Source organism: Enhydra lutris, unplaced genomic scaffold (assembly GCF_002288905.1).
Source record: "Enhydra lutris kenyoni isolate GAN:26980312 unplaced genomic scaffold, ASM228890v2 scaffoldscaffold51, whole genome shotgun sequence".
In the NCBI taxonomy this organism is placed as follows: Eukaryota; Metazoa; Chordata; class Mammalia; order Carnivora; family Mustelidae; genus Enhydra; species Enhydra lutris.
Genome location: NW_019154135.1, coordinates 10,458,159 through 10,484,157, shown reverse-complemented (window position 1 = coordinate 10,484,157; position 25,999 = coordinate 10,458,159). Strand labels below are relative to the sequence as shown.

Below are 25,999 nucleotides of genomic sequence, written 5' to 3'. Positions count from 1 at the left end.
CTCACACACTGGCACACACAGTCACAAACACACACACACAGTTACAAACTGACATTCACATACTGACACACTCACACCCACACACACCCCGACAACTCACACATATACACATGCACCCACTCATACACCTACACTCACAAACTCACACGCATACACACCCACACACGCACTCACACTCACACAGATGAGCCTCAGCCCTCACTCCCAGCCAGGCTGACTGCTCACACACTGGCACACACAGTCACAAACACACACACACAGTTACAAACTGACATTCACATACTGACACACTCACACCCACACACACCCCGACAACTCACACATATACACATGCACCCACTCATACACCTACACTCACAAACTCACACGCATACACACCCACACACGCACTCACACTCACACAGATGAGCCTCAGCCCTCACTCCCAGCCAGGCTGACTGAGGGCTAGCGCTGGACAAAAGACTAATTTTACATAAAAAATGAGCTTCTGTTTCATGAAATAACCAGGTATTTGGTAGAGATTTGGGATCTTAAATTCGGCGTTGGCTAGACGAAGGAGGCATCGTTGAGTGTTGTTTGCGTTCTCTCCCTTTCAAGGGCTGGTTAGTCAGGGTGTGCTGTGCAGAGCCGAGCACCCAGGACCCCCCAGTCCAGGATGCTCTGCCTGACACCCTCCCCACTAGCTTTCAAAGCATCTATTTCCACATGGTGGCTCCTGCTTCTGACTGCCGGGTCCGCATATGCCATTTCTGCTTTGTCCTGGGTCAGCCCCATGGACAGTCACTCTAGTGGTGATTTCCAGGGGAAAAAAATCATCTATATCACAGCCTGTGTGTGGCTATGGCCGATTGAGTTGGTGTCGTGCACCCCTTCCAGGAATGCCATCACGCTTGATGGGAATGATCCAAGAGGTAGAATCTGGGCCAGCTGCTGGGCGTGCAGCACAGAGAAAGCCCCTGCTCACTGAGTGGCAGAGGGAGGGCCCCCTGGAGGCAGTGGGGGAGAGAAGGAAGACCTGCCGGGCTCTGGAATCAGGCCCCTTGGCAAGCTGCCTGCCCCTGAGTCTGCTTCCGCAGCAGCACACTGGGCAAGGGTTCGGCTGAGTGCTGCTGTGAGGGCTCCCTGAGGTCGCCTTCAGCCAGCTCTTGGCTAGGTACCTCCTTCCCTCACCCGGTCCCATCCCCCTCTGCTATCTGCTCAGCTCGCGTGTGGCAGTGTCCCCGACTAGCTGGGTGGCCTGGCAGAGCTGTACGAAAGGGGCTTTCGGAGGGAAACCCGCTCTGCTCCAGCACCCTGGCTCTGCACTTTGCAAACCACAGGGCTGCAACGTGCGTGACACTCCTAAGACACTCGGGCGTCTTCACAGAGGATTCTGGGATGGGGGTTGGGTAGGAAAACCTGAGTTTGTCCGGGGAGGATGGCGGGAGGTCTGAGCCTGACCGTGGGCTTGTGTTGCAGGTGTCTCCTTGTGAACGGTGCCGCTGCGAAGCCAACGGGGAGGTGCTGTGCACCGTGTCCGCGTGTCCTCAGACGGAGTGTGTGGACCCTGTGTACGAGCCTGACCAGTGCTGTCCCATCTGCAAAAACGGTACGTGAGGTGCACGTCGAGCGCGGGGCTGCCTCCCCCACGCCCCCTGGGGGTTCACCCCAAGTTCACGGTCTGCTTCGTGGTGGATGAAAGATGTGTGCATGTGGGTTCGAACACGTGTCTGCACACCCTCATGTGTGCACCACGTGGCCGCTGGGCCCTGGGGCGCACTCGGAAGCTATTCTGCATGGAGGTGTGGTATCAGTCCCCGTGTTCCACAGACTGCGTCAAGAAGCTCTTTGGGGAGAAATTTCCATTTCCAGAGCGAGGAGAGTCACTTATTTTAATTTAACTCTGTTTGTTCTTGCAAAGCAGTTTTTCTCTTTCCAAGACAAATCAAACATGCTGGTTGGGCTCATTTACTTTTCATTACTAAGTGAATTAAACTTGGGACGTAATTGAATATTTTTCATAAGTAAATTAGGCAGGAAGAGCACCCCCTCTCCAGTGAGAGCCGGTGTTGGATCAAAAGCTTCATCTGGTTTATGGAAAAGAAATGGCAGTATGTCCTTGATCATAATTTATAAAGGGAGAGCGTTTCCTCATCCTGAATAATGAGAATGACTTTGTACCTTAAAGTACTGAGTGCCATCCTGGGCATCACATTTTAAGAGGGTATTTGACAAGAGTGCGTTCCCAGGGACAGTGGGCTTCACCGTGATGGCTCGAGAGGGAGGCTTGATGAGGCCATTGGGTTGGAAGTGAGCTGACTCTGGATTCACCTCTTCAAGAGCTTGAGTCCCTTCCCTGCAAGAGGGATGGAGGAGGGGAGTGTCTGTGTGGCCACAGGACGTGGTGTGAGGACTCCAGAGAAGGAGGTGTTCCACTGGTCACTGCGGCGTTGCTGGACCACGCAGGAGGCCCTGAGATGTGGACTTTGTAGGTGGCCGATGGTGACACAGGGGCTATTGTTAGAGTCTGGGGGGATTCGGAGTTCCTGCAATCAAACTTTTGTAGGCCGTGGGGTGCCATGGATGCCCTGCCTGCTCGAGGTGTAGGCAGATACCAGATTTCACCACGACTGTAAATAAACAGAAGAGGGAATGTAACTAAGTTTCCAATGTAAGTTTCCAGTGAAAGTGGAAGAAGGAAGGTCCCCGAAGAACAAGCTCACTGCAGCTGGGGAGGAAAGGGCCACCCTGTGAGGCTCAGCTTGTACGGTCCTCTGCACGTGAGTAGACCGTGTCAGAGCTGTTGGGGAGTGCATCTGCTATGGGGTGGGCTGTTCCGTGTGCACCCATCTTGAAGAATGAAAACCACGAGGCATAATTCCATGAGACTGAGATGGAGGGAGTTTCCGAGCAGACTTCACAAATAAGGTTTCACCGCCAGCTATGGGGTGGGAGGGACATCAGTATGCCTTTCTTTGCGAGTGTCAGTTAGGACTGGCAGAATGGAGTTGGGTTGGGGATAGGAGGGGAGGTAGAGAGGGCAGCAGCCCTCAGAGGGGTGTGGAGTGCTGTGAGCCTGCTGAGGAACTGGTGAGCTGTGGCATCCCTCAGGAGATCAGGGCGGTTCCTATCCAGGTAGCAATACCTGCTGGTGGGCAGGGGAGTGCACTGAGAGAAACCTCTCATGGAGTCAGGCTATTCAGTAGAAGGCTCAAATGTGGGGTGCTCACATATTTGGTTATGTTAAATATCCAAGATACAGTATGTTTTCTCTTGCCAAGCACGGTAAGAAACAATGTTTTGGCATTTGATAGGGTGTCTTTGGATATTTCCAAAAGTTGGGAAGATGTGGTTTCAGTCTCTGAGGAAGTGCTAGTCCTTGAAACGGTACAGCTTCCAAACCCACAGAAAAGTTGAAATCCTTGTGCAATGAACAAGTGTAGACCTTCTACTGCATTTACCTATCGCGAATGTTTTGCCATTTTCGCTGTTATCTCTTTTGGTCTGTCTTTGTCCCCACTTTCCCCCATCTCTGTATATAACCCAATGCCATCAGCACATTTCTTTCTTTGTTCGTTCCCATCATAGAAGCTGGAGACCTTCTATTTATACCAATGCCAGCATGAAGCCTACTGAATAGAGTTCAAGACTTTTTTTTTTTTTTTTGCAGTTCTGTTTGCTCTTAGGAAGGATTTATCCCAGTTAGGGTAGAGAATCAGTGAACTATGATTAGAAAGTATCTGGATTAATTCTTTTTTTTTTTCATCCCCAGGATATTGATTTTATCACTGACAGTTTATACCCCTTTCTCCCATACCCCAGCCCCTCCCCTGTAGCAATCACCTGTTTGTTCTTGAATTAACTCCTTATTGGTGTGCATATGCTAAAATTTTAAGGATTCTTACTTTGAGAGACAGCACGGGTTGGAATAGGGCAGGATTTGGGGGATGGCATATTAGAGATTCTTAGAAGGAGCATAAATATGTTTTTTAAAAAACAGATTCAAGAAGGACTACAGATTCAAGAAGGATTTGTATTAAAAGGTTTTGATCCAATTATGTCAAAACATCAACAACTTCTTATTTTCAGGAGTGCCAAGGAGAAAGAAGTTTAAATGAGCCTAATCACATACAATATTCACCAGATGGAATGGCTTTCTGCCGCCTATAGTATTCTGACCCTGATAGGGTAAATAGTGTTTTGAATTCTTACCAGAAGATTGGTTTGAAAATGAGAAGAATTTCTATGGAATGTGAATGCTCTGTAGTAATTAACTGAGATTAACAAATAATTTATGGTAGTCTATCTCTGCCCCCTGCACACACAAAACAATGGTGTCATAAGAAAATACTACCAGTGGGCTCACAGACTATAGACATCAAAACCAGTGCCTTACCCAAAATTAGATGCCAGGATAGAAGTTGCTTGGATGGAGTACGAAAGTTCTGAGTCCCAATCTTGTGAGGCAGGCCTTTACTCTGCATACTCTAATGTCTTCCTCTGTAGCACTGAATACCTCCTCCTTCTTACAGAGGGAAAATTTCAGATCTGTAGCAAGCTGCCGAAGTCACTCATGTCAGAGGAGCAAAAGTTCGAAACCAAGAATGCAAGGGATACAAATAAAAGATCACAAACCAAGTACGACTTAGTATTTCCACTTTGATGACTAGTATAGATGAGTCTCCCAAGGATTTTCTTTCCATAAAATGGCTTGTGTGGCACTGTTTTTTGTTTTTTGTTGTTTTTTTTTTTTTTGCTTTTTGTTTTTTTGGGTTTTTTGTTTTGTTTTGTTTTGTTTTACTTTTCCCCAGTGATACAAACAGCAAATGTTATTTATACGGACTTTCAAGATTTCAGGTTCGCTCTGGCGACAGGGGCACCTCAGAGGTGAATTTCACAGCACTCATGCCACATAAGCCCCTTGGTCTCAGAGCACCTGTGACGGCAGAGGTGAGGCCGCTCTGCTCTGCACACGCACACGCTCTTCCTTCATGCACAGGAACAGGCACGACCTTGACTCTGAGCCTTGTTAGGATCCACTCTGATTCTCTGAAGGGGAATAGCCCAAGGTGGTAGGAGGTAGTTCGAAAGCACTAAAGTCCTGAGTTAAGAGATTGTGCATCTCACCACAGTATCATGGTCACTAACGATACTGTTGACCCTTGAACAACATGGATTTAAACGATGTGGGTCCACTTATATGCAGGGGTTTTTTTTTTCCCCAATAAATACAGGACAGTTCTATAAATGTAGTTTTGCTTCCTCATGAGTTTCTTAACATTTTCTCTGCTCTAGCTTACTTTCTTGTAGGAGTACAGAATATAACACAGCTTACAAAATACGTGTTAATCAATTCTTTGTGTTATTGTTAAGGCTTCTGGTTAACCGTAGGCTGTGAATTAAGTTAAGTTTTGGGGGAGTCAAAAGTTATACACAGACTTTTGCTTGCACAGAGGTCAGTTCCCTAAACCCCCACATTGTCCCAGGGTCTATTAGCTATTTGCAACTTTATTTCCCCAAGAAAATAAATATGGCTTTTTGGAGAAGAAAATGAAAATTTTCATAAAATTTGTAAGAAAAATACTGAGACTTCAAATTACTAGAATCACTTTCATGAAAAATATGAGAAACATTGACTAAGAATTAGAGTTTCTTTTTTTTCCCATGTATTTCAAAGAATAGGATAAAATAATTAAACTGCATGTAGTGAGTTGGGCAGAACTGAATGGTGTGTGTTTACATGTGAGAGAGAGAGAGAGAGATTCATATCAGGATCCTTTTCACAAGGAACAACCAACTCTCATTGGCCTCACCATCGAATCTTTCCAAAATCTTTACCAGAGACATAAAACCAATCTTTTGGAAGTGCTTGGTTGCTATTTAGAAATGACATGAATTTTGTCTATTAAAAATATCAAGGAAACTGTAAGTATCAGAATTAATCCTTGATACAAAATTGTTGTACAAGGTCAATATGTAAAAATGAGTCATGTTTCTATATACCAGCAACCAATAGAAATGTATTGAAAAATAATCTTTCATGTAATATATATTAATATATAAAATATATGTATTATACACACACACACGTGCACACACACAGTGGAATATTATTCATCCATCAAAAAGAATGAAATCTTGCCATTTGCAATAACGTGAAACTAGTGGGTATTATGCTAGGTGAAATAAGTCAATCAGAGAAAGACAATTATCATATGATTTCACTCTTATGTGGAATTTAAGAAACAAAACAAAGGATCATAGGGGAAAGAAGGGAAAAATAAAACAAGATGAAATCAGAGAGGGAGACAAACCATAAGAGACTCTTTTTTTTCCTAAAAAAATTTTATTTATTTATTTATTTATTTATTTGTCAGAGAGACAGACAGAGAGAAAAAGAGCACAAACAGGGGGAGCAGCAGGCAGAGGGAGAATCAGGCTCCCTGATGAGCAAGGAGCCTGATGTGGGACTTGACCCAGGGATCATGACCTAAGCTGAAGGCAGGCAGTCAACCAGCCACTCAGATGTCCCAAGAGACTCTTAATCATAGGATACAAACTGAAGATTGCTGGAGGGGAAGGAGGGTTGTGGGATAGGGTAACTGGTGATGGACATTAAGGAAGGCATGTGATATAATGAGGACTGGGTGTTATATAAGACTGATGAATCAGTGAACTCTACCTCTGAAACTAATAATATACTCTTTGTTAATTAATTGAATTTAAATTAGAAAATAAATAGGAGAAACAAAAGATAAAAATATAAAAAATAAAAACTAATCATTCAAATAACATCATACATATTGAATACTTAGAAGTAAATCTAACAAAATTTTGCAAGATTACCACAGTTAAAAATCTTAAATTTATTGAGAGAAATTAAAGAAGTCCTAAGTAAATGGAAGGATATAACATGTTCATAATTGGAAGACTCAATAATGTGAAAAACGTCCATCTGCCTCAAAGGAAGCTCTTGTTTCAGCACAATTCCAGTTTAAAAAAAAAAAAGCAAAAACAAGACAACAAAAATGATGCTGTGTCTGTGTGTACATGTGTGGCTATTAACAAACAGATTCTAAAATCCACATGGAAATATAAAAGTTAAAGACTAGCCAGTGAAATGCTGAAGGACAGCAACAAAGCTGGAAAATATGCACTACAAAAGAAACTCACGTACTGTGATATTGTCTCAAAGATAAAAAGACTAACAGTTGGGAGAAGAAAAGAATCAGAAAAGACACAGACATGAAGATCACTAGATGTGTGACTAAGCTGGCACCGCAGTATACTGGGGTAGGAGGATCTTTTCAATTCATGTTGCGAGGTTGTGTATAAGACCTAAGTACCAGGTCTTCTACTTCACACTGTACGAAAAAATCAGTTCCAGATAGCATTTAAATATGAAAGTTAAACTAATAACGCTTTTAGAAGAAAACATAGGAGACCACTGTTATGATTTTGAGTAGGCAAAGATTAATTTAAAAGGACACTGAAAACATTAATCATATTGAAAGGAATTAATAAATTGGACTTTGTTAAAATTAAGAACTCCTGGGGTACCTGAGTGGCTCAGTGGGTTAAGTCTCTGCCTTTGGCTCAGGTCATGATCTCAGGGTCCTGAAATCAAGCCCTGCATCGAGCTCTCTGCTCAGCAGGGAGCCTGCTTCCTCCTCTCTCTGCCTGCCTCTCTGCCTACTTGCGATCTCTCTTTCTGTCAAATAAATAAATAAAAATCTTTTTAAAAAAAATTTAAGAACCTCTGTTCATCAACAACACTTATTAAGCCAGGGCAAAGCAACCCAAATATATAGGGGAAAAATGCAACACATAAATCTGATAAATGACTGAACAACTCCAACACATAAAGACAAAGCTGAGAGATAAAAAAGAGAGAAAACCATAATGGGCACTCCCACCTCTCTTTGGACCTCTGTGTCCTTTTCCTCCTTCCACTGATCAGAGAGACATATCTTCTCAGTGAGTTTTGAGTACTGCCACTCCCCACAACTTCCATAATATTACAGTTTTGTGACAGGGCCTATTCTTGGTGCAAAGACAAGAGAGAAAGGAAATTGGATTTCCTGTTTTCATGAAATTAAATTAGAATTACTCTATAGTAGATTGTGATAAATTGAGATGCATATTTTAATTCTTAGAAGAGTAATTAAAATCAACATGAGAATTAAACATGACACACTAAAAATATTTACCTAACATAATAAAGGTGGTCAGGGATGAACAGAAGATTAAAATCCAGGAACCTTGCAGAAAACAAATAAAAATGTATATGCACTTAATAACACAGCCCCAAAACACATAAGGTAAAAATGGATACAATTCAAAGGAGAAATAGAAACTTCAAATAACTGTAGTTAGAAACTGCAAAAAAAACAATGCAACAATCATAGAAAAACTAGATAGAAAATAAGCAAGGATATAGAAGACTTGAATGACACTCAAGTAACTTGACCTGACATATGTATGGAAAATAGTACCCAACCACTGGAGAATTCTTTACAAGTGCAGGTGGACATCTCTAGGGCAGACCATTTGTCAGGACATAAAATAAGTCTTAAAATAGTAATATAAAGGACAATCACATAAAGTATGTTCTTTGAATACAACAGAATTAAACAAGCATTGTAAAAAAATTTATGATACTTAACAAAAACTTACTATATGTCCACAAGATTGAGAGCATATGTCCACATAAAGATGTGTATGTAAATGTTCATAGCAATATTATCCTTAATAACAAAAAAAAAGAAAAGAAAAGAAAATGGAAATAGTCCAAATGTACATTAACTGGTAAATGGATAAACATGTGGTAAAACCACATGATATAATATAATTCACCAATAAAAAATGAACAATGTTATGTGCTAGAAAGGATCAAACCTCAGACAAATCATTCCATATCACAAAAGACAGCCTGCTGTATGATTCCATTTTTTGAAAGGTCTAGAGTAGTCAGATATACATAGGGAGAAACCCCTCACTGATGGCCTAGTCCTGGGGTCAGAGAGGGAATTCTTTGCAAATGGCCATGAGGGGATTTATTCAAGTGATGGAATATCTTTAAATTGGGTTGTTATGATACCTACAAAATTAAATAAATTTACTAAAATTATTAAATTGTGTACTTATAATGGGTGAGTTTTATGGTGTTTAAAATATACCTCAATGCTGCTAGAAGTATTGACAATCTCTTAAAAAGATGGACAAAGTTGGGGTATGTGGGTTGCTCAGTCAGTTAAGCATCTGCCTTCGGCTCAGGTCATGATCTTGGGGTCCTGGGATTGAGCCCCACATTGGGGGCTCTGCTCAGAAGGGAGTCTACTTCTCCCTCTGCCTCTGCTGCTCCCCCTGTTGTGCCCTCTCTGTCTTTCTCTCTCTCTCTTTCTCTCAAATAAATAGATGAAATCTTAAAAAAAAAAAAAGACAATGTAATTTTTGTAATTTGCCTTGACTCACTCCTAAGGCTAGTATGAAAATATTTCCTTTCATCTTTCCTCAGAGACTGCCTTTTCAGATCCTGGTCTGGTGCTTTTGATAACTATGAAATGTTCTCATTAGGCCTCTTGAAGCTGAGACCCTTCTAAGCATGTACCGTTATTGACCTTCAGGAGCTGGGAGGTTGTCAAGAAGGACAGACATACACACTCAACTAGGTGGATGGCTCCTCATACACTTCTGTACAGTAGATTCCCTGTACCTGGAACAGAAGTCAACTCCCCACACAACACCTGTCTAGTTATTCTTCGCTTGCTCTGTGGATACCTCTCTGCCTCCTTCAATGGCACTCCTGTAGTCATTTTAGACTCTTCCTTTCTATGATTCAACTTCCCACGGGCTGGGGCTGCGAATGCAGGGAGAATAAGGGTCACTAGATGCCTTCAGGTCTCAGGTGGGAGCAGGAGCACCAGGATGCACCTTTCGCCCAGCTAAACCCTGGTGAGCATCAGAATGGCTTCCAGGACTTACGAAAAAACAGACCTTCTGGGCACCACTGCTGAAGTTCCTAATCTGGAAAGTTTGGCCTGGGGCCTGAGAATTTGTATTTTTTTTAAAGTAAGCTTTATGCCCAACATGGTGCTTGAACCCCACGCATTGATCAAGAGTTGCATGCTTCTGTTTCTGTTGCTGCCGGTGTGGGGACCGCCCCTGCAGAACCAGTGAGTTCAGGCATGTGTCTTCTCACTCTGTCTTCTTGGTCAAGTGTAAGAAGAGAAGCTGCGAGGCTTTCGCCATGCAGGAGGTCATTCAGAGATTGGGAAGCATTTCCAAATGCCTTATTTTGTACTTGGTGTTCCTCTAGAGATTTTAGAGTTTAGAGAAATAAGTACCATGTAATAATATTTTAAAAATGGAAATATCAGGGCAGAAAGAAAATGACTTGCCTGGACAGTCAAAAACGTTGCTCATGATTTATGCTCTCTATCACCCTACACACCGGCTAGGACAGGCGAGCAGCAGATTTGACTGTAAGCTTCCTAGAAGCCAAAGCAAGAGCGAGAAGTGTAATAAATTCGACCTGCAAAGAGAAATATACCCCAGTTTTGCTTTTCAGCAGACACGACTTCCTCGTGAAGCTTTTGCCTAGGAACAATAACATAAATGGTTTTTTTTACAATTGTAAAAGTTTTAGGGGCTCCTGGCTGGCGCAGTTGGAAGAGCATGTGACTCTTGATCTCAGTGTTGTGGGTTCAAACCCTATGTTGGATGTAGAGATTATTTTTTTTAAGTCTTTAAGAAAGAACAAATGAATAATTATGAATGTTTTATTCAACTTCGGTTAGCATTTCCCAACATAGATCAAGAGCTCAACTCCAGAACGCTAACATGTTTCTTCCTCATGTGTCTTCTGTTTTACTTATATTTTGGTGGTGTGGGAACAGTGATGCAGACGGCATCCCATTAATGCTCATAAAGCTCAGTGAGCATCAGTCACTTGTTCTTTCTTTTTAAAGATTGTATTTACTTATTTTAGAGAGAGAGAAAGAGTGTGAGTGGGGGGAGGGGCAGAGGGAGAGAAAAAATCTCAAGCCGACTCCTCCTGGTGTACAAGTTGCTGACTCGGGATTTGCTCCTATGACCCTGAGACCATGACCTGAACCAAAACCAAGAGTCGGACGCTTAACCGACTGAGTCACCAGGGCTCCCTTAATCATTTGTTCTTTAGAGAAGGTCTCAAATGTCCCCTGGTATTCCTCCTCCCTCCCCTGAGAGGCCCTAGATCTGGGCTAGAGGTCGCTCAATCCAGGCTTAGATCCTCAGGGTCGTCCGAGAAGCTTGGACAGCTCTCAGGTCTTCCCCTTTCTGATAATTTAGCCAAAGAGGAGGAATGGGTGGAGTGTGAAATCCTAAATCCAGAAGCTTCATTTGTTTTCATCTCCCCCTGAAATCTCTACAATAGCCGCTCTTCTTTGGAAATTTGTCAGTAGTTCTAAAGGACACTTTTGTGTGCAAACACTTGGGACAGAATCCTATTTGTTGAGATGAATAAATCAAGTGAGACCCAGACTGCCCCAAAGTGGTGGCAAGCGGATAATGATGGAGAACCGCTTTTCTGAGTTAAACTTCTAGACAGAAGCTGTATGACCGTGGCTTTTTTGTTTTGTTTTGTTTTTAATGTTTCCTAAAGTCAGACTGCATTTGGCCACGAATTTCAGGCAGGCAGGGACTCTGGTCACAAACTAGTGTCCACCAGGCTTGACCATTTCCATTTTGCCCGGTACATTCGATCTTTCTGAGGGCCAGACCTGGAGTCCCTTTTTCGTCTCTCCTCTTTGTGAAGACCTGTATTCAACTGTCCTCACCTGGGAAATCTTCTCTTGCCTATTTCTTTTTTTTTTTTTTTTTTTTTTTTTAATTTTATTTTTCATAAACATATAATATCTTTTTATCCCCAGGGGTACAGGTCTGTGAATCGCCAGGTTTACACACTTCACAGCACTCACCATAGCACATACCCTCCCCAATGTCCATAATCCCACCCCCCCACACCCCCCCATTAACCCTCAGTTTGTTTTGTGAGATTAAGAGTCACTTATGGTTTGTCTCCCTCCCAATCCCATCTTGTTTCATTTACTCTTCTCCTACCCCCTTAACCCCCCATGTTGCATCTCCTCTCCCTCATATCAGGGAGATCATATGATAGTTGTCTTTCTCCGATTGACTTATTTCGCTAAGCATGATACCCTCTAGTTCCATCCACGTCGTCGCAAATGGCAAGATTTCATTTCTTTTGATGGCTGCATAGTATTCCATTGTGTATATATACCACATCTTCTTTATCCATTCGTCTGTTGATGGACATCTAGGTTCTTTCCATAGTTTGGCTATTGTAGACATTGCTGCTATAAACATTCGGGTGCACGTGCCCCTTCGGATCACTACGTTTGTATCTTTAGGGTAAATACCCAGCAGTGCAATTGCTGGGTCATAGGGTAGTTCTATTTTCAACATTTTGAGGAACCTCCATGCTGTTTTCCAGAGGGGTTGCACCAGCTTGCATTCCCACCAACAGTGTAGGAGGGTTCCCCTTTCTCCGCATCCTCGCCAGCATCTGTCATTTCCTGACTTGTTAATTTTAGCCATTCTGACTGGTGTGAGGTGGTATCTCATTGTGGTTTTGATTTGTATTTCCCTGATGCCGAGTGATGTGGAGCACTTTTTCATGTGTCTGTTGGCCATCTGGATGTCTTCTTTGCAGAAATGTCTGTTCATGTCTTCTGCCCATTTCTTGATTGGATTATTTGTTCTTTGGGTGTTGAGTTTGCTAAGTTCTTTATAGATTTTGGACACTAGCCCTTTATCCGATATGTCATTTGCAAATATCTTCTCCCATTCTGTCAGTTGTCTTTTGGTTTTGTTAACTGTTTCCTTTGCTGTGCAAAAGCTTTTGATCTTGATAAAATCCCAATAGTTCATTTTTGCCCTTGCTTCCCTTGCCTTTGGCGATGTTCCTAGGAAGATGTTGCTGCGGCTGAGGTCGAAGAGGTTGCTGCCTGTGTTCTCCTCAAGGATTTTGATGGATTCCTTTCTCACATTGAGGTCCTTCATCCATTTTGAGTCTATTTTCGTGTGTGGTGTAAGGAAATGATCCAATTTCATTTTTCTGCATGTGGCTGTCCAATTTTCCCAACACCATTTATTGAAGAGGCTGTCTTTTTTCCATTGGACATTCTTTCCTGCTTTGTCGAAGATTAGTTGACCATAGAGTTGAGGGTCTATTTCTGGGCTCTCTATTCTGTTCCATTGATCTATGTGTCTGTTTTTGTGCCAGTACCATGCTGTCTTGATGATGACAGCTTTGTAATAGAGCTTGAAGTCCGGAATTGTGATGCCACCAACTTTGGCTTTCTTTTTCAATATTGCTTTGGCTATTCGAGGTCTTTTCTGGTTCCATATAAATTTTAGGATTATTTGTTCCATTTCTTTGAAAAAAATGGATGGTACTTTGATAGGAATTGCATTAAATGTGTAGATTGCTTTAGGTAGCATAGACATTTTCACAATATTTATTCTTCCAATCCAGGAGCATGGAACATTTTTCCATTTCTTTGTGTCTTCCTCAATTTCTTTCATGAGTACTTTATAGTTTTCTGTGTATAGATTCTTAGTCTCTTTGGTTAGGTTTATTCCTAGGTATCTTATAGTTTTGGGTGCAATTGTAAATGGGATTGACTCCTTAATTTCTCTTTCTTCTGTCTTGTTGTTGGTGTAGAGAAATGCAACTGATTTCTGGGCATTGATTTTATATCCTGACACTTTACTGAATTCCTGTACAAGTTCTAGCAGTTTTGGAGTGGAGTCTTTTGGGTTTTCCACATATAGTATCATATCATCTGCGAAGAGTGATAGTTTGACTTCTTCTTTGCCGATTTGGATGCCTTTAATTTCCTTTTGTTGTCTGATTGCTGAGGCTAGGACTTCTAGTACTATGTTGAATAGCAGTGGTGATAACGGACATCCCTGCCGTGTTCCTGACCTTAGCGGAAAAGCTTTCAGTTTTTCTCCATTGAGAATGATATTTGCGGTGGGTTTTTCATAGATGGCTTTGATAATATTGAGGTATGTGCCCTCTATCCCTACACTTTGAAGAGTTTTGATCAGGAAGGGATGCTGTACTTTGTCAAATGCTTTTTCAGCATCTATGGAGAGTATCATATGGTTCTTGTTCTTTCTTTTATTAAGGTGTTGTATCACATTGATTGATTTGCGGATGTTGAACCAACCTTGCAGCCCTGGAATAAATCCCACTTGGTCGTGGTGAATAATCCTTTTAATGTACTGTTGAATCCTATTGGCTAGTATTTTGGCGAGAATTTTTGCATCTGTGTTCATCAAGGATATTGGTCTGTAGTTCTCTTTTTTGATGGGATCCTTGTCTGGTTTGGGGATCAAGGTGATGCTGGCCTCATAAAATGAGTTTGGAAGTTTTCCTTCCATTTCTATTTTTTGGAACAGTTTCAGGAGAATAGGAATTAGTTCTTCTTTAAATGTTTGGTAGAATTCCCCCGGGAAGCCATCTGGCCCTGGGCTTTTGTTTGTTTGGAGATTTTTGATGACTGTTTCAATCTCCTTACTGGTTATGGGTCTGTTCAGGCTTTCTATTTCTTCCTGGTTCAGTTGTGGTAGTTTATATGTCTCTAGGAATGTATCCATTTCTTCCAGATTGTCAAATTTGTTGGCGTAGAGTTGCTCATAGTATGTTCTTATAATTGTCTGTATTTCTTTGGTGTTTGTTGTGATCTCTCCTCTTTCATTCATGATTTTATTTATTTGGGTCCTTTCTCTTTTCTTTTTGATAAGTCTGGCCAGGGGTTTATCAATCTTATTAATTCTTTCAAAGAACCAGCTCCTAGTTTCGTTGATTTGTTCTATTGTTTTTTTGGTTTCTATTTCATTGATTTCTGCTTGGATCTTTATGATTTCTCTTCTCCTGCTGGGTTTAGGGTTTCTTTCTTGTTCTTTCTCTAGCTCTTTTAGGTGTAGGGTTAGGTTGTGTACCTGAGACCTTTCTTGTTTCTTGAGAAAGGCTTGTACCACTATATATTTTCCTCTCAGGACTGCCTTTGTTGTGTCCCACAGATTTTGAACCGTTGTGTTTTCATTATCATTTGTTTCCATGAATTTTTTCAATTCTTCTTTAATTTCCTGGTTGACCCATTCATTCTTTAGAAGGATGCTCTTTAGTCTCCATGTAATTGGGTTCTTTCCAAATTTCCTCTTGTGATTGAGTTCTAGCTTTAGAGCATTGTGGTCTGAAAATATGCAGGGAACGATTCCAATCTTTTGATAACGGTTGAGACCTGATTTAGGACCGAGAATATGATCTATTCTGGAGAATGTTCCATGTGCACTAGAGAAGAATGTGTATTCTGTTGCTTTGGGATGAAATGTTCTGAATATATCTGTGATGTCCATCTGGTCCAGTGTGTCATTTAAGGCCTTGATTTCCTTGTTGATCTTTTGCTTGGATGATCTGTCCATTTCAGTAAGGGGAGTGATAAGTCCCCTACAATTATTGTATTATTGTCGATGTGTTTCTTTAATTTTGTTATTAATTGGTTTATATAGTTGGCTGCTCCCATGTTAGGGGCATAGATATTTAAAATTGTTAGATCTTGTTGTTGGACAGTTCCTTTGAGTATGATATAGTGTCCTTCCTCATCTCTTATTATAGTCTTTGGCTTAAAATCTAATTGATCTGATATAAGGATTGCCACTCCTGCTTTTTTCTGATGTCCATTAGCATGGTAAATTCTTTTCCACCCCCTCACTTTAAATCTGGAGGTGTCTTCAGGTTTAAGATGAGTTTCTTGTGGGCAACATATAGATGGGTTTTGTTTTTTTATCCATTCTGATACCCTGTGTCTTTTGATTGGGGCATTTAGCCCATTAACATTCAGGGTAAGTATTGAGAGATATGAATTTAGTGCCATTGTATTGCCTGTAAGGTGACTGTTATTGTATATTGTGTCTGTTCCTTTCTGATCTACTACTTTTAGGGTCTCTCTTTGCTTAGAGGACCCCTTTCAATATTTCCTGTAGAGCTGGTTTGGTACTTGCAAATTCTTTCAGTTTTTGTTTGTCCTGGAAGCTTTTAATCTCTCCTTCTATTTTCAATGATAGCCTAGCTGGATATAGTATTCTTGGCTGCATGTTTTTCTCGTTTAGTGCTCTGAATATATCATGCCAGCTCTTTCTGGCCTGCCAGGTCTCTGTGGATAAGTCTGCTGCCAATCTAATATTTTTACCATTGTACGTCACAGACTTCTTTTCCCGGGCTGCTTTCAGGATCTTCTCTTTGTCACTAAGACTTGTAAATTTTACTATTAGGTGACGGGGTGTGGACCTATTCTTATTGATTTTGAGGGGGGTTCTCTGAATCTCCTGGATTTTGATGCTTGTTCCCTTTGCCATATTGGGGAAATTCTCTCCAATAATTCTCTCCAATATACCTTCTGCTCCCCTCTCTGTTTCCTCTTCTTCTGGAATCCCAATTATTCTAATGTTGTTTCGTCTTATGGTGTCACTTATCTCTCGAATTCTCCCCTCGTGGTCCAGTAGCTGTTTGTCCCTCTTTTGCTCAGCTTCTTTATTCTCTGTCATTTGGTCTTCTATATCTCTAATTCTTTCTTCTGCCTCATTTATCCTAGCAGTGAGAGCCTCCATTTTTGATTGCACCTCATTAATAGCTTTTTTGATTTCAACTTGGTTAGATTTTAGTTCTTTTATTTCTCCAGAAAGGGCTTTTATATCTCCCGAGAGGGTTTCTCTAATATCTTCCATTCCTTTTTCAAGCCCGGCTAGAACCTTGAGAATCGTCATTCTAAACTCTAGATCTGACATATTACCAATGTCTGTATTGATTAGGTCCCTAGCCTTTGGTATTGCCTCTTGTATTTTTTTTTGTGGTGAATTTTTCCGCCTTGTCATTTTGTCCAGATAAGAGCAGATGAAGGAGCAAGTAAAATACTAAAAGGGTGGCAACAACCCCAGGAAAATATGCTTTAGCCAAATCAGAAGAGATCCCAAATCGTGAGGGGGAGAAAGGGGATAAAAAGAGGTTCAAAAAAAAAGAAAAAAAAAAAAAGAGAGAGAAAAAAGAAAAAAAAAAGAAAGAAACAATTAAAAAAAGAAAACCAATAAAGAAAAAAATATAAAAAGGAAAAATATATATATATATATATTAGATAACTAGTTAAAAAACGTTAAAAAAGAAAAGGGTAAAAGTTAAAAAAATTTAGCAGAAGAAGAAAAATAAATTGAAAAAAAAAAGAAAAAGAAAAAAAATTAAATTAACTGCAAGGCTAAAGAATCATGGGGAGAAAGCCATGAGTTCCGTGCTTTGCTTTCTCCTCCTTTGGAATTCCGCTGCTCTCCTTGGTATTGAAACTGTACTCCTTGGTAGGTGAACTTGGTCCTGGCTGGGCTTCTTGTTGATCTTCTCGGGGAGGGGCCTGTTGTAGTGATTCTCAAGTGTCTTTGCCCCGGGCGGAGTTGCACCGCCCTTACCAGGGGCCGGGCTGAGTAATCCGCTCGGGTTTGCTTTCGGGAGCTTTTGTTCCCTGAGCGCTTTCCGTAGAGTCCGGAGGGCGGGAATGAAGATGGCGGCCTCCCGGTCTCCGGCCCGGAGGAGCCGAGAGCCCGGGGCCCCACTCCTCAGTGCGCCCTCAGAGAACAGCGCCGATTTACTCCCGTCACCCTGCCTCCGGCCGCGCTCCGAGCTGACCGATCCTGCGACCGGTTCAAGGTAACCCCGAGCTTAGAGTCACTCCTCGGCTCTGTCTCTGTAGCCGGCTTCCCCGTTCTAATACCTGTAAGCTCTGCGACACTCAGACACCCCCGATCCTTCTGTGACCCTGCGGGACCTGAGGCCACGCTGACCCTGCGTGGGCTTCACCCCGGTTAAGCCTCTGGAGCGATGTCCCTCAGCGGAACAGACTTTTAAAAGTCCCGATTTTGTGCTCCGCTGCTCCGCCGCTTGCCGGGAGCCGGCCCCTCCCCCCGCGGTCTATCTTCCCGTCGCTTTGGATTCACTTCTCCGCCCGTCCTACCTTTCAGAAAGTGGTTGATTTTCTGTTTCTAGAGTTGCTGTTCTTCTTCTCTTCGATCTCCCGTTGGATTTGTAGGTGTTTGCAATCTTTAGATAAGCTATCTAGCTGATCTCCCGCTACCTGAAGTAGTCTCAGCTGCTACTTCTCCGCCATCTTGACTCCTCCCCTCTAGCCTATTTCTTAAGGCAAGTTTGTGACCCTGTTGATTCTTCTCCGAAGCCAGAGCCCTAATCACTTTGTATTCTGATGCAGGAACTGGGGCGACACCGTAATGAAACACGGTCTTTTGTTGACCATTGGGCTCTTTTTTTTTTCTTTCTTAAGATTAATGGAGAGTAGTGTGTGAGTGCACATGTGTGTGCTCATACAGGTGTGTGGGCACATGTGTTTTAGAAAACTTTGAGGCACATTTTCCTTGTTTAACTGCAGAGACAAAGATGAGTCAAGTGATGGGGCCCAGCCTTAATGAGCTCATAGTCTGGGTTGGGGGGGAGTCCTGTAAATAACTTGTGTCTGCTACTTTGCTGGAATTTATGATGACAGCAGTGAGGGACATAGGGGGGAAATCCTGAGTAAGATGGCAGTAAACATTACCATGTGTATGGCCTGTATTTGTTTTCGAATCATGTCCTTTGGATGCATTCCCAGCAGTGAGATGATTAGGTCAAAGGGTGAGAACATTTTTATGATTCGGATACATAACTTCACGTGGTTTTGCAGAATGGTGCATGCATTTATAAAGCTTCTGGTTTTATGATAACCTTGCTAAACCTTTTGTTATTTTAATTTATAGAAAATGTTGCTTATTTGTATTAAGGACCTAGACTAAAATATTTCATGGCATTCGCCACCCCCTCTGCTGCCATAACATATTCTACTTTGCTGCCTTCTTAACAAAATAACTTTGAGTAATATCCCATTGTGTATATGGACCTCATCTTTATCCATTCATCTGTTGAAGGGCATCTTGGCTCTTTCCATAATTTGGCTATTGTGGCCATTGCTGTTATGAACATTGGGGTACAGATGGCCCTTCTTTTCACTGCATCTGTATCTTTGGGGTAAATACCCAGTAGTACAATTTCTGGGTCATAGGGGTAGCTCTATTTTTAATTTTTTGAGGAACCTCCTTACTGTTTTCCTGAGTGGCTGCACCAGCTTGCATTCCCACCAAGAGTGTAGGAGGGTTCCCCTTTCTCTGCATCCTCACCAACACCTGTCATTTCCTGACTTGTTAATCTTTGCGTTCTGACTGGTGTGAGGTGGTATCTCAATGTGGGTGCATACCCAACTTCTGTATCAACATGGATGGGACTGGAGGACATTATGCTGAGTGAAATAAGTCAAGCAGAGAGAGTCAATTATCATATGGTTTCACTTACTTGTGGAGCATAAAGAATAATACGGAGGACATGGGGAGATGGAGAGAAGGGAGTTGGGGAAATCGGAGGGGGAGATGAACCATGAGAGACTGTGGACTCTGAGAAACAAACTGAGGGGTTTGGAGGGGAAGGGGGTGGTGGGATGGGTGAACCTGGTGGTGGGTATTGAGGAGGGCACGTATTGCAGGGAGCACTGGGTTTTATACATAAACAACGAATCAGGGTGCCTAGGTGGCTCAGTTGGTTGGGTGACTGTCTTCTGCTCAGGTCATGATCCAGGAGTCCCAGGATCGGGTCCCGCCTCGAGCTCCTAGCTCCACGAGGTGTCTGCTTCTCCCTTTGACCTTCACCCCTCTCATGCTCTCTCCCATTTTCTCTCTCTCAAATGGATAAATAAAATCTTTAAAAAGGAAAAAAAAATAAACAATGAATCATGGAACACTTCATCCAAAACTAATAATGTATTTTATGGTGACTAACATAACACAATAAAAAAAAAAAAAAGTCCCTAAAAAATAAATAACTTTGAGCAGGACTTCAAGAGTTCTTGGTGTCTGGAAGTCATTGCTGTGCAAACAAATTCTTGCAGTGCCCTGTAATACAGCGAGGTGTGGGGGCGAGGAATTTAATCAAGTAACCTGATTTTCTCCGTATACTTTCTGTATCTGTAGAGTGGACATCCAGCTTCAGCTGTGGCTGCCTTGAAACAGCAAAGCCACAGGGTGGGTTTACAAGTGTTTCATTCATTCAGATACTGGCTGAGCCTCACTTCCTGCTATAGGAGATACGTTGGCAAAAGGGAAGGATTCTAGAAACACAGGTCCCGTGAGGGAACTGGGACCCACCCCTGACCCCTGTTCCTCCAAAACCAAGAAGCATGTGGGAGAGGAGGGGGGAGCAGCCTGTGAACTCTGGAAGCAGAAGGAGCCAGGAGGGTGGCCCTGGGTGGGGCATGCGTGAGAGTGAAGGGGCTGGGAGAGTCCCACAAAGCCCGGAGGTAGGAGGGAGTGGGCTCCTGCGAGACAATGGGCACACACAAGCTCACCAAGGACCTTTATGCCACATGAGAGGTCCGATTCAATCCCAAGGCAGTGAGGCACCCCACAAGGGGCTTTAGGACGGAAGCAGCACAAATGTATTTGACCTGCAGCGGTCACTCTGGGTGTGGGCTCAGACCCCGCGGAAGAGCAGGCTGTAGGCTCTGTTGGAAGACAACGCCTCTGTGGATGCCCTTGTGCGGCGTTTTGCGTGGTCGAGTTAGACTAAATTCCTTGCAGGAGTAGCGTGGAAAGCCCCGGCTCTGGAGCCCAGCGGATGTGACTTTCTGGCAGAGTCCCGGTCACCTTGCTGCGTGTCCGTCTTCCGCTTCTTCACCTGCAGACGAGCACCGTCTGTGCGCACCCAGCAGGCTTGGAGAGAGGGTCGGACACACCAACTCCTTCTGCCCGGTCAGGACTCAAGGGCCATTTCCTCCCTCCTTTGTCCTCCTAGGGCTCTGTCCACCTGGGCTCCTTAAAACTAACCTGGCCCCAGATTTTCTTGTGAGGAGCCCCTGAACTGGTACCGTGGATGCTGGGGCAGTTGGCCCAGCCTTAAACAGACGAAGGTTGCAAAAGAGCTTGCGTTTCCCTTTGTCCTCCAGAAGATTACCCATTCATAGACTTTGGCCATTATTCATCTGGTAAAAGCCGCTTGGTCATTAATACAGTGGCCAAAAAATACCCCCACCCTGTGTCCTTAGCCAAAGGGAAATCAATTGTCATGGTAGACAATAAAGCTATTCATCCTGAGGCAGGCAGATATATTCGCCACCTCCAACAGCATGATCAATGGCACCATTACCAGAGCAAACTCGAACTGCATCCAAAATGCTTACATGGGCTGCATTTGGGTAGAAATGGGCTGACAGTGTGAAGACAAGTAGCCCCGCGCACGGCTTCCCCAATCCGTCTCCGTCTGCAAGAGAATGAGCCAATGAATATTCTTAGAGAGGGCTTTCGGGGATGCACCAGGGAATATAAAATCCCGTCTCTGTTGATCAGAAGACACTTTCCGCTCTTACGCCGACAGAAAACTCACATTTTTATTTGTCTTGCAGGAAGATAAACTTCAGGTATAAAAGAGCCCATTACCCCAGGAGGGATCCATAAACCACGGGTTCTGAAAATTGTATCTCCTCTTTTCTAAAACAAATGCCTTCGCTTAAGAGCGGTTACAATTTGGTAACCCTGACAGCTGTGCACTGAATTCATCCTTAATCACACATTTGCTGAGTGTCTTTTCAAAGCCCGTCAGCCAACACCGAGAAAAGTATTATCCTATGGGAGGAAAACATCACCAATTCTTTAATGAGAAGCCGTCACATTTCATAGAATTGCGGGCCCCTGAAAGGAGGGTCTCTATTTTAACCCGTGTTATAACTCGATTCTTGTAACGAGGGGAGACGGAAGCAGTTGTTGGAACAACTCTGGTCACACGAGGCGGGATTGAATACATCTTGGGCTTCACCCCCAAGAGCCCCAAATGCTGGTGCGTCTGCATTCAGGTCACTGTGGAGAGAAAGGCTAAGTGGGCAGCCGTGGAAAAGCAGATGGGGGATGCCTTTGACTGTCGGGACAATCCCTCAAAGGTGTTCAGAGGCTGGGAAGCCCAGTTCAAAGACAACCGGACCTGAGGACTTGCAGGACCCTTCAGGGCTAAAACGTTATTCCTATTTGGCTCTAACGCATAAGCATCTCCAGCATCATTACTCAGCAGTGCACTCTGGGTGCCCAGTAAGAGCAGTATTCCTTTCTCTGGTAAATTCACGCGTTTTCTTGTCTTTCCCCATCTTCCTTTTGTCAGTAAGTCATTTTGTAAAGGAACACGATAATTGCTGAAAACAAGATACGCACTTATTTTTTGAAGACCCACAGAGAGCAGGGCGTGTGTCGCCTCCCAGTCTTGCAGAGGAGATCCACAGAGATGCCCGGCACAGGGGGGATCTGAGAGTTCAGGCAGGGCTGCTGGCTCCTGTTCCACCCCCCTGCCGCCCACCTGAGAGAGACCAGCTTGGTGACAGGGACTGTGCCATGCTTCTGGAAACCCCAGGAGGAATTTGTGTCTCTTTAGCTCTCATGAATACTTTACTGACCATCTACCCCATAGCTTCTCTGGGCTCTGAACCATCTTGAGTGCCAGAAACGTCTCTAACGCAATCGCTTCAAACCCCAGACTCCACGAAACGATCACCGAGGCAGCCTGACGTTCATTATCTCAGAGAACAGCCTCAGAATAATGAAGACGCTGGGACTGTTCCCTCCAGGCCCTGTGAGTAATGAAAAGCCTGAAGGAAAGGCTCATTCACTAAGATTTTATAAGCAGGCGACAATAAAAAGATACTTGTTTTAAGGAAATCCATTTTTGTCTAGTCTAGTCTTACCTTAGAAGAACTTTGCAGAGACTATAACGTATTTTAAAAAATAATAATTACAACAAAATATAGTGTCGCCAAAAGGCAGTCTTTTGCCCACATTTTGTTCACAAATTCTGATCAGTGTGACCAATTTTGCTTTTTGTCTTGTGGTTCTGAAGGAATGGAAATACATGCCCAGGCATATGCTGGGAATACAAGTAAGGTCCACCCCACCAAAACCGGCTCTTCCTGTCACTAAAACAGGTAGTGCCTTTACGGCTTCTAACCACACTGGTAGAAATCGATCATTTGAAATGCCTGAAGAGTTGAAAAGGGACAGTCGCACACCAAAGAAGCCGTGCAAGCCTAGGCTTGTGAGTATATGGGGAGTCTGGCACTCCGGGGACCCCGAGGAAATGGTCGTCATGCACAGAAATGAGCAGCAGTCCCACAGCCGGAGCTGCACTCCGCAACCCTCTGTTTTGTAACTAATCATTTTATTAGCAATGAGCTAAAAAGGGGGGGAGAGGGGAGAAAAAAAGGGAAGGGGTAAAAGGAGGAAAGTGAGCATTTACATTTTTTAAAGATTTGTTTATTTACATGAGAGAGAAAGAGAGAGCACGGCCGTGGAGGGGGGTGGGGGTAGAAGCTGCCCATTGAGCCAGGAACCCAGTGCAGGACTCGATCCCAGGACCCTGGATTCGTGACCTGAGCCAGTCAGACACTTAACCAACTGAGCCACTTGGGTGGCCCAAAAGTGAACATTTAGCAAACAGGGTTGACTTTCCATTTCTCGAGGTTCTTGATGGTGAACTTGTAATTTATAAACTTTGTCTAGTCACTGATGAGGTCACAGTGAATTCTCTGAACAGATACAGATAAATCGGAAACATGAATCTGCTTAAGACACATTGCTTTCAGGGGCTCCTGCGTGGCTCAGTGGGTTGGGTATGCACTCTTCATTTCAGCTCAGGTCCTGATCTCCTGGGTTGTGAGACTGAGCCTAACATCCAGCTTCCCCCTCCGTGGGAATCTGTCTGGATGTGGACTCCCTCTGTCCCACTTGTGCTCTCTCTGTCTCTGCCTCTCTCAAATAAATTTTGAAACATTAAAAATTAAATTTAAAAAAGGAAGAAATATTGCTTTCAGTTCAGGAGTTAGTAGTAATTTTAAGAAGACTGTCTAAAGACAATGATTTAAGATGGGTGGTGACAAAGGCATACTTACTTACCTGTTCATCTCTGAACCATGAACTCTCACGGTGAGCCACTTACTGCGGGCTAACGTCACTCATTTTCAGCTGCGTGTTTTTTTTGTTTTTGTACAAAAGCTAAAACAGTTAAAAATGGTTCTCCAATAGCAGAAGAAAAATGCAGCAAAAAAAAAAAAAATGTCTATTTTCTATCAGTTTATCCTAAGACTAAGATAGAAAATGAATTCAGTTATTTTCAAAACCAAAGTCAGTTTTATTTGGTTTTGTTGTTGAAATTCAATTCCCGGAATTAAAGCAAAACTTTTGGAAATTAATCCTATCAAAGGTAAAGCATCTAAAGCAATCACTAATCCTATTTTAGACGTGTTTTAATAAGTTCAAGGTTGCAAGTAAAATTATTGTTTGACGGCTATTATGAATACATTTTTGGCAGAGCAGAGTATCATTGTGAAAACATGATCGCGGGCGCCTGGGTGGCTGAGTCGGTTAAGCATCTGGCTCTTGATTTCAGCTCAGGTCATGATCTCTGGGTCGTGAAGCCTGCTTAAGATTCTCTTTCTCTCTGCCTCTGCTCCTATACCTTCTGTCCCCCACCCCTGACTCACCCGCTCTCTCACTCTGTCTCTTCTCAAAAAAACAAAACAATACAAAACAAAACAAAAACACCATGATCTTGCTAACCTAATAAACTGGTACGGTAGAAATACATTTGAAGTTGAATGTGGCGTGCATGGTATTTGTAATTGCATCCAAGCAAACTGTGGTATCCTAGAAATAGATACAGAAGATATGATTGTCAAAATTTTAAAATAATCTAAGCATATTATTTTGTGAAGAAAAAAAACTCTTGGGCAAATTTGTGGGTGTCACTTTCACCAGTTGGGTTCTCTTCAGAAACGGGTGAACTTGGAAGATTTGTAAAGTCAACCTTGAGTGCCTAACAGTGTTTTTTAACATTTTTTGTTTTAAACATAAAGGCATTGTCTACATTTTGGCTGTGTATTTCTTTCAAAATCAGTTGGGAGTCTTTAGTCACAGTATTCCACAAATAGAAAAAAGACTTCAGCTTTTGAAGTTTTAGAGAGGAATGGTTGTGAGAACCAAACTGGTCAGCCAGACAGTAGGTAGATGGCTCTGGAGAGAAAGAGTGGGGCCACCCCTGTGTGTGATTTAATCTTCAGATCATTGTGTGTGGGGACATATCAGTGTGTGGAAAGAGTATTTTGATTGAGCTCATGTAAAATTGGATCCCTAGATACTGTGTACTGAAATGACACAAAGTTGAGAAGCCCTGTGATTTTTCTAACATTTGAATTCAGTGAACACACAAAAAAAGTCATAAACAGAGACAAAATATTTGTTGAATTGAGTCTTAAAATGTATTTATTAAGGAAAGTCACTCTATAGTGCTGTATAGTACCTATGAAAATATTTGGCATATCCATGAAAACCGTGATTAGAAATGAGGATTTTTTCCATTTCACAAATTTTCTCTGAGTTTGCCAGGTAGTAGCTCAGCACCGATTGAGAGAGAATTTCCTCAATTAAAAATATACTCTCAGAGAAGCCAATTCAATACTCTAATCATTACAAATTCATAAGCTATAAAGGTAACTTGAAAAAAAATTCCAGGAAATTTTATGGAAACATTTAAAATAGTTAAGACTATAAAAAAAATTTCTCTCAAAAATCAGATTGTATGGTTAAGACACTGAAAATGAAGTTTGTTATTAACTCGACAAAAGATAATTATTCCTAGTGTAAGGGAGGAAATAGTTTTCCTTGGCCCTTTTAGAGTCCCTGCCTGGGTCTGAAAAGAAGACTGACAGAGATCAACAAGAGAAAACAAGGACACAAATTTTATTAAATGTTTACACATTTATGGGAGTCTTCACAAGGGAATGAAGAGCCAAAGAATGACCAGAGCAGTCAGCTCTTTGACCTTTCAGACAAACAATACCTC

At 42.6% G+C, this 25,999-nt stretch overlaps 1 protein-coding gene across 1 annotated transcript in view; it reads left to right on the top strand.

Annotated features, from left to right (window-relative positions):
- The window catches only part of LOC111157084 (von Willebrand factor C domain containing 2), a 101,360-nt gene that overhangs the window by 19,581 nt on the left and 55,780 nt on the right, over positions 1-25,999 (top strand). Inside the window, exon 2 of the mRNA XM_022518310.1 lies at positions 1,459-1,588. Within this exon, the coding sequence (XP_022374018.1) occupies positions 1,459-1,588 (130 nt within the window). The remainder of the gene's footprint in view (positions 1-1,458; positions 1,589-25,999) is intronic.